Source organism: Lygodium microphyllum, chromosome 11 (genome assembly GCF_053477565.2).
Source record: "Lygodium microphyllum isolate KBCC chromosome 11, Lygodium_microphyllum_v1.1.10, whole genome shotgun sequence".
Lineage (NCBI taxonomy): Eukaryota > Viridiplantae > Streptophyta > Polypodiopsida > Schizaeales > Lygodiaceae > Lygodium > Lygodium microphyllum.
This window is the reverse complement of record NC_141145.1, coordinates 52,825,622-52,833,733: the sequence shown is the minus strand read 5'-3', so window position 1 is coordinate 52,833,733 and position 8,112 is coordinate 52,825,622. Positions and strand designations below refer to the sequence as shown.

Here is an 8,112-nt window from a genome sequence, read left to right as displayed (position 1 = left end):
TCTGACTGAGTAGAATCCTACAGACTTGCTCACAAAGAACCTCACTACATAGCGTTTTACCTTCCTCAAGAGATTGATGGGCGTTGGATGAGATGACATCTTTTTCCTCATCCTGTTGTACATGTGTACATGTTGTACTGTCTTTTGTTTTCTTTTCTCTCTCACTAGGGCAGATTTGCCTTTAAGTGGAAGGTTGTTGGGAATAAAGACGCTTGCACCTAACCGCCCGTGTATTACTACACTTTACTACACTAACAGTACCTACCACTGCACATTGCAGATGATGGATGCCCATCACACTCACTTATTCTTTATTCTTTTAGTGACAGTTTGAATAAAGGAAAACCCAACCACAATTGGAGTTTCCACTTTGAGTTTCTCTCTCTTGCTCTTGCTCTCCATCCGCCATAGCTCTCACCGCCAAACTTCTTTGTCTTGGGTTCTACTTCCCTTTCACATTGTTAACTCCATCCACTTACAAGTTTCCTCTTTTAATTGTGTGTTTTATTGTCCACGGTACTCATTGGCTACTTGGACCAAGCCACATGTTTTATTGGTATCCTTTAGGCTTCTTTTTTGCTTATATAGATATTTACATCAATCATAGAATTTTATTTCTTTTTTTCTTCTATTGTTATTTACATCAATCATATAATTTCAATTCTCTTATTGATGCTGACGACTAGTCCCTATTTGAGTTATCTTAACAATTACACAAATATCACCTTAATGGGCATGGATCAACAATATCAAAAAATGAGATCAAATGAGATGAGCCTTCATAATTCACTCAAGAATGGTATCTTATCTAGTTCATTGCCTTGAATTAAAATCTTTAACATCTCCACATGCTGGATAGTATCTTTCCATCCTAATTTTAATTAAATTGAATTGCTAGTATTTCTTGATTTCTAGAATTATTTATCCTTTGATATGGCATGTACGAGGATTGATGGATCTACTACATGGGAGATCCATGCTTCTTTCTTAGCAAGAAGCATTGAGAATGACATCAAAGGAGGTGAGGTTTTGCACTCACCCAAGAATAGTATCTCAACCAATCTATTAGCTTGAGTCAAATTCAAAAACATCACTATATATTGGTTATAATCTCTTTGTAGATACAATAGTGTGCAACTTGGAATTCAATCTAAAAACCCATTTAGTACATTTCAAGCAATGGCTACAATTTGAATAGAGGTAATACTCTAAGACGACATTCAATTTCCATTGGCAAAATGGTTCAAAATTGTCATTCTTGGATAGGCTAGCCACTCCTTGTAGGAACAAAAGGTTTTGCAAAAGGTGGATTGCAACTATTATGGGTATCAAGCAAATTGTTAGAATGAAGTATACAAAACATAGATCCCATTGATAATTCCATGTAGAAGGCAAGAATGATTCATGGTCCTTGCCTCTTCTTCCTCATTGCATGTACTGGGGCTATACTTCTTCATCAAGAAGTTTTAGTAGAAACATGTAGGATTGGTAAGCGTTAATTCTCTACTAATGGTCCCTCGCAAATGACTACTCTCATGTGCTTCTCTAATTCTAGTTAATGTGCCTCCCATTGCTTACTCTCTTCCTTTGCTTGCCTTTCCTCTCATTGTTGGCTCTTCTTAGCTTCAATCTAACATCTTAACTTGCTTGGTTGAGGTGTTGGTAATTGGCTTATCAACATGCTTAACAATTGTGCGACATCTACATGCACAAGGTTGCTTGGCACTTGCCTGCACTCAAGGTAATCTTGGCTTGTTATATTTTCACCCATACTTGATGCAACTACATTTAGAAATACCTCATTAAAGTTCAAGTTCTTGCATGCCATGTGCTAATAGCTTAAACTTTCATGGTCCAAGGGCCATAAGCACATTGCATGAAATCCAACTATTTTGTTAGTTTTGAAGCATGAAATTGCTAGTGTCCTAAGGCAACACTAGCAAGATTCACCTCCTTGAACCTTGATTAAAATCTTTTGTAGATGACTTGAAGGTCTTAAACTTGTTACATCCAAAGATTGTAGCTTATGTGATGTGGGGCTTGACTTCTCTCTTGTAGAGGCAAAATGCAAGAGATCATATGGATACCTCCACATTGACAAACCCTATAACCTTGCTTGTCCGACAACAAATTAGTGCAATGGATATGGGAGACAAATTGACATCTAAAAGACATACATGAGAGAGAACAGGGAAGGAAATGCATAGCTCAGGAATTTACAAGGTAGCGAGAGGATAGGATTGCGTAACACTTACACAAGGAAGACTTGGGAGCCCTTGAGACAAGTAAGAAGGCTAACAAACAATTGCAATTTACCAATGTGAGATAGGGAAGATGAAGAGAAGCAAATACAAGGCATACTAGAGGGAAGTGACCTAAAATGGAAGCATAATAGTACATTGTACTAAAGCTAGATAGTTTGCACACTTACATTTGGTTGGTTGGTTTTTTTATTTCAAATTAGAAGTGGATGGTTATGATGTGTATTAGATGTGATCTTTACAACCCATGAGCTTGGGTGAGAGGATCTTTCTTAATGAATATGCAAGGTGTGCAAGATGGGAGAAAAGGACAGTGGCCACGATCAAAGAGGTTGTGCAAGAGTCAAACATGCTAAACATTGCCATATCCAATGCGATGGTGCAATTAGAAAGAAAAAGATAAAATCAAGCCAGTTTTTTACTTTTCAAGATTTTTAATAAAAACCTATGAAAAGAACCGTGGTTAAGCTGCACGTGTCAGAAATTGAACACCATTCATCTTCAAACAGATCTAGAAAACGTTGGAGAGAGTTTGATCAAGGCCAATTACATGAGGTTTCCTTCGTTGTGGGCTTACACAGCGGGCACTCTGACATGTAATAAATAACCTAGCATGGGAAGGCTATACATGAAGAATTACCTGACATTCAGAAGCTTTACATTAAATGGTAGATTTGAAGGGCGGCTTTGTTCCTGGCACCATTCTTAGAAAGCTGCCAAGGCTGGTGCAACAGGCTTTTAATCGGCTTCTGGATCCTGATACTTTGATGTCCCATCACCTGAATTGGCTGTCGTAATGCGGACTTAGCTGTTTGAACCTTCAAGTCACCATGTCAAAAAAGTATCAGTATGCCAAAAAGTATCAGTAGCCTTAGCTCGCTTTTACCTGGACTGTCTAGGAAATAGAAGTATCTTACAAACTGCAGATAGCAGGAATTCATCTATGTTGTTTTGCATCAGTTTTGATGACCTGTCTTAGCCTTAAAATGGGGGATCATACCTCCAGAGGTTAATCTTGACAGAAGAAACAAATCTCATCCAGTCAAAGTTGTTACTGAATAACACGATTGTCTTCAGAAGCTATGGTTTCCCAAGGGTATCTTGGGAATCTCAATTGCATGTGAATATAATTGTCAGATAAATACGTCATGCACCATATCATCTCCATCAGCAAGGCTGGCCCCTCATATGCCATGTAACCAAGCATCCAGAATGACATAGAACTCTCTATATTCTCATGGCAAAGCCAGCTGAAACAATGTGTGGGATACAAGTTCAAGAAGATGAAATGAGAAAGTATGGACAAGCATTGTATACATGCTTGAAATTAGAAAGTGCCCTAAAACTTTAACTATGGTATTCCTCAAAGAATTATTCCTGGGAAACAATGTGTGGGATACGAGTTCGAGAAGATGAAATGAGAAAGTATGGACAAGCATTCTATACATGCTTGAAATTAGAAAGTGCCCTAAAACTTTAATTATGGTATTCCTCAAAGAATTATGCCTGGGAAGGATGATTGTGATTCACGAGGGCTTCATTATAAATGAGTGCCCTCATTTTGTCCTCTGACATAGATTGTTCATCCCCACAAAAATGGAACTTTACAGGGCAAATTGGCTCTTCTGTTACATCACGAATGCCTGAAAGGTATGGATGCGCAAGTGCTTCTTCAGCTGCATCCAACAATGTTGAACACTTCAACTGATTATAAGGGGCTATAGCTTTGCTAAAACTATAACCCAAAAATGATATGAACAGCAAAATACTACCAAGAAAGCTTATCTTCTTACAATTTTTAAATCCATGGAACATACAACTTGAGCTTGCTAACAATGATCATGCAATGCTCAACAAAAATGTCCTCTACATGAATCTCAGATTAGTGAATGATTTCTCTAAATCCTTAGCATTCAATAACCCAAAAGCTTTTTTCCTTCATGACAGACTTTTAATACCTGTTATCCTCTTTGTTGGATCATAAGCAAGCATTTTCTCAACAAGATCAATAGCTAAAGGGGGCACATGTGGGAACTTTAGAGCCAATGGTTGCTTTGGATATTTTGGTAGTTGTTGCAGGTATCTTCTTGCATCCTCACTTGTCACGTAGCCCATTTCCGAATCAGTCGGGAAACCCATCAACTTGGGCAAGGCATTGAACCAAACAGTAAATGCGTCACACTAAAGTCAAGTTCTTTTACATTCAAATGGTATTAACACTCAGGAACATGCATGCATAGAAACGCACACATGCTTATCATCAGCCAGGTGCAATGTGGACCAAGCATGCAAAATGACTTGATGGGCCTTGTTACTCTACAGTGAGTTTTGCACTTTGCTTGTAGTCAGTTCAGTCTACATACCTCTGTGATTGATTGGAACTGATGAACATAATCCTTTCCAGGAAACAAAGGCTCCCTGTTGTAAAGCTCCATCAGAATACACCCTACAGACCACATATCAATGGCAGCACTGTACCCTCGAGGATTCAGAAGCAACTCAGGTGACCTATACCATCTTGTCACCACATATTCTGTCATTAAGTCTGTCTCAGAAAGAACTCTGGCAAGACCAAAATCTGCAATCTTTAAGTCACAGTCCTCGTTGACAAGTAGATTACTAGGTTTCAAATCTCGGTGAAGAACATTCGCTGAATGTAGGTACTTCAAACCTCTGAGTAGTTGATATAAGAAATACTGTAACGTAAGATAAAATGGTATCGAAATTGAGAGTCATTCATCCTTAACTCCAAGAAGAGACACATGCCCGAAAAGCATTGATAACTAACATGCACGATTTCTCAAGAGAACATCAGCCTCTATATCAAATCAGGTACCCTCTCTCCCGGGGTGTTTATGCTGCAAAGCCTCGCTATGGTTCAGAATGTAACATGCTACTTAAGCCCACATGTAGAAGCAATGTTCCACTGGCATTGGATATTTTGACAAAATGTTTAGAATAAACTCTCACTTTATCAGATTACTTCAGCTTACAGAATTTCATCAACAGCCTACCTTATAGTGGTCTTCTGTAAGATCATCGCTCGTTTTGATAATGTGATGCAGATCTGAATCCATCAGGTCTGTGACTAAGTACACATCATTGAATTTCTCTTTATTTGGGGGCAGAAGAACTTCTCTTAGAGTGAGGATCTGTGGAAATCACACATCCACTGTAATCATCAACAAATTGTTCAACAATCGTAATTTTTCATTCATCAATAGGCTAGCACAGGGAAGGAAATCGCACCACATCGATGGATGTGACAAGAACTAAGAGCCACTCACATTGTCATGTTTCATATGTCTAAGGATCTTAATTTCCCGAAGAGTTCTTTTTGCAATAACAATGTTGTCAAAGGCATTTTGTATCTTTTTGATAGCAACCTCCTCATTTGTCTCCACATCAAGAGCAGAACTGTACAGACCATACCCTAGTTAGCAGTGGTGGAGTCAATCACATGCATTCCAAGCACAACGTGCAGTTTGATGATACCATAGTTAACAGTAATGGAGTCGATCACATGCAATCAGACTATCTTCCAGATGTAATCCAAGTTTGCGTCATGAGACTAATAATCTCCAAGACTCCGTGAGGAGTTGAATTTGCCACAAGTCCAATCGACCATTGGCTGTTGACTAATAGCAACAAAGCCAATAACTAGACCCTTTACACAAACTAAAACTCCATGAAATACTGCAGATTGTAAAGACATACTGTACGCTGTACAAAAAATGTGTGCAAACTAAAGCCCATACATGTATGAAATGCATGCATGCATGTGTGTGTGTGTCTATGCAACAAAATCAGAATTTCTGACAGTTGTTAAGGTAAATCGCATCATTAAAGCAGTAGAAATCACAGGGTGAATTATACATTGTCATGATCTGCATATAAAAGTGAAATGATCAGTCTGATTCCTGCAGTAACCCTCTGAACTCTATAAATGCAGCAATGGTGCAAGCATCCTTACTCTTGTAGATGAAAGCCTCATGGTACTACCAAAATAGATTCATGTCACAATCCCAGTCTGAGACTATGCAGGAGTACAATGCTTTCTAAAGCCCAGTGTTTAACGCACCCTCAACTTCTCAACAATGAACCAGGGTCCACTAAAAACTTTTCCACAGTACAGAATTCAGCTGGTAACACTAGTTATCAACTTAACTAGTGATAGGACATCTTTAATTATAAAAAAATGGCTATGTTCGAAGAAAACTGTACTAATAAAATCCCTCAAAACATTGAAAGGCTATCATAGTAGGTTGATAATGTGAGGAGTAAAATATCTACAAGTCTAAAAGCAAATACTAAACAGGGAAAAGCCAGACCTTGGCTATCAATAAAATTGGAGCTACACATTCTGTAATAAAGTAATAAAGATAGGCAGATGAGCAGCAACTAATTCACAAGAAGTTTTAGACAAAATCCCACTACAATTCCCACATTGTGAATTACGACAACATCATGAGCTTCTGCAAGGAAGGAACTGCATACCTGACTAAGTGCGGCTGGGGGCCGCAACTAGATAGCGTGGGGACAGGGGACTGCCAGCCCAGGGTGGAGGCCGCCAGCCCCTTGCCCCCCAGCCAAAAATACCTAGTGATGCAGTCTCTCCCTCAGAGAAGCTCATGGCATTGAATCCTAGAGGAAAAAACGTCGGAAAAGGGTACCCTGGACTGGCAGCCCCCTACCCCCACCCACACCTAGCTAGGTATAGGGCGCTTCTCCAGCAGAAGCTCATGATGTTAGCACTATAGGTAGAAACAAGGGAAAAGTAGCCCTTTCCACATGGGAAAATATCAAAAACTTAGTGTGATTGTAAGAAGATATCAGATTACCAGTGGAAAGTTACCAGACAATTCCATAAGCTCCACGGCTGATGGGCTTGAAAGGGGGGCGATACTTTGCCATGACTTCGAACTGGGTGCCAAATATGTTATACCGGATGAATCTGCCTCCATGGGTGAACACCGCCCTTATGCCGTTCTCTCCAGGAGGCAGCATCTGGCCCTCCTCCCCACAAGAAGATGGCCGGAGATGGCCGTCATGGCTCTGTCTCATTATTTGCTTGGATCGAAAAGAAATCTGTCTCTGATTGGCCTCAATTCTGTGAATCCGAACTTAATCCCGGACTAATCAAAAGCCTTAATAGCCTAATGCAGCAGTAAAAATCTCTCTGATTGCCCTCAATTCTGTGAATCTGACCGTAATCGCCGATGAACCAAGTCGTGATAGTCTGGATTCACATCGTAATCCCAGATTGACCAAGTCGTGATAGCCTGCTCCAGCTGCCGGTACTGCAGGGCGGCGGCGGTGCTGCTGCTGACGATGATGATTACGATGATTAATTAGGTTAAAGGTTCCTCTCCACTCTGAGACCGCTCCTTGAGAAGCAACTAGTTATTAAACCTTCGCAAGATCGCGCACTCTGAGGCTGACGAAGGTCTTACCTGGTTTCGCAGTGCTCCAGATACCCTAGGTGACTAGGTCTACTATAATCCCGATTCCCCACCTTTAAATTTTGAAATTTATTTTTAAATATAAATTTTGAAGATTAAAAAATCTACAAATCTTGTAAAAGCTTAGAGTATTTTGGCTCCAATACCTCTAAATTTTTCCCAAAAACCTCTTCTCTTCCTCGGTTTAAGATTTTACAACTTTTTGGAAAAAGATTTATTTCAAGCACCGCATTTAAATTAGGAGAAAGCAAGAGCCTCCATCTTACCATGGGTTTTGTTGTCAAGCCTTCTTGGTTATCCAAGTGACTTAAAAGAATGAGATTGACCATTCACCGACTACCATTCCTTGTAATACAATGTTTATGAAACAAAACCTTTTCAATGTGAAA

The 8,112-nt window shown here is 39.5% G+C and overlaps 1 protein-coding gene across 2 annotated transcripts; it reads right to left on the bottom strand.

The window, feature by feature from the left end:
* Positions 1-2,736: 2,736 nt before the first annotated feature.
* LOC148028823 (mitogen-activated protein kinase 5-like) lies at positions 2,737-7,765 on the bottom strand. Of its 2 annotated transcripts, none has more exons than XR_015692325.1 (7): positions 7,117-7,708; positions 5,549-5,678; positions 5,276-5,413; positions 4,625-4,957; positions 4,220-4,403; positions 3,262-3,937; positions 2,737-3,079 (listed from the first exon to the last, which is right to left on the bottom strand). XR_015692325.1 is itself a non-coding variant. In XM_087687600.1 (7 exons), exons 2-7 carry the CDS (start codon positions 7,323-7,325, stop codon positions 3,762-3,764), a joined length of 1,170 nt encoding a protein of 389 aa, XP_087543726.1. In that variant the 5' UTR covers positions 7,326-7,583; positions 7,715-7,765; the 3' UTR covers positions 2,737-3,761. The 2 variants fall into 2 exon arrangements, 1 of the variants encoding a protein (XP_087543726.1); XM_087687600.1 differs by adding an exon at positions 7,715-7,765 and having other exon boundaries at positions 2,737-3,937; positions 7,117-7,583.
* Between the last annotated feature and the right edge of the window lie 347 nt (positions 7,766-8,112).

What these genes read in the sequence shown, in the direction of transcription:
- LOC148028823 (XM_087687600.1), bottom strand. Translation starts at nt 7,325, where the DNA reads ATGAGACAGAGCCATGACGGCCATCTCCGGCCATCTTCTTGTGGGGAG. An exon ending in GACATATGAAACATGACAAT is followed by an intron (nt 5,414 to 5,548) that starts GTGAGTGGCTCT and finishes TGATTTCCACAG; the next exon opens with ATCCTCACTCTAAGAGAAGT. An exon ending in TCCAACAAAGAGGATAACAG is followed by an intron (nt 3,938 to 4,219) that starts GTATTAAAAGTC and finishes TGTTGGATGCAG; the next exon opens with CTGAAGAAGCACTTGCGCAT.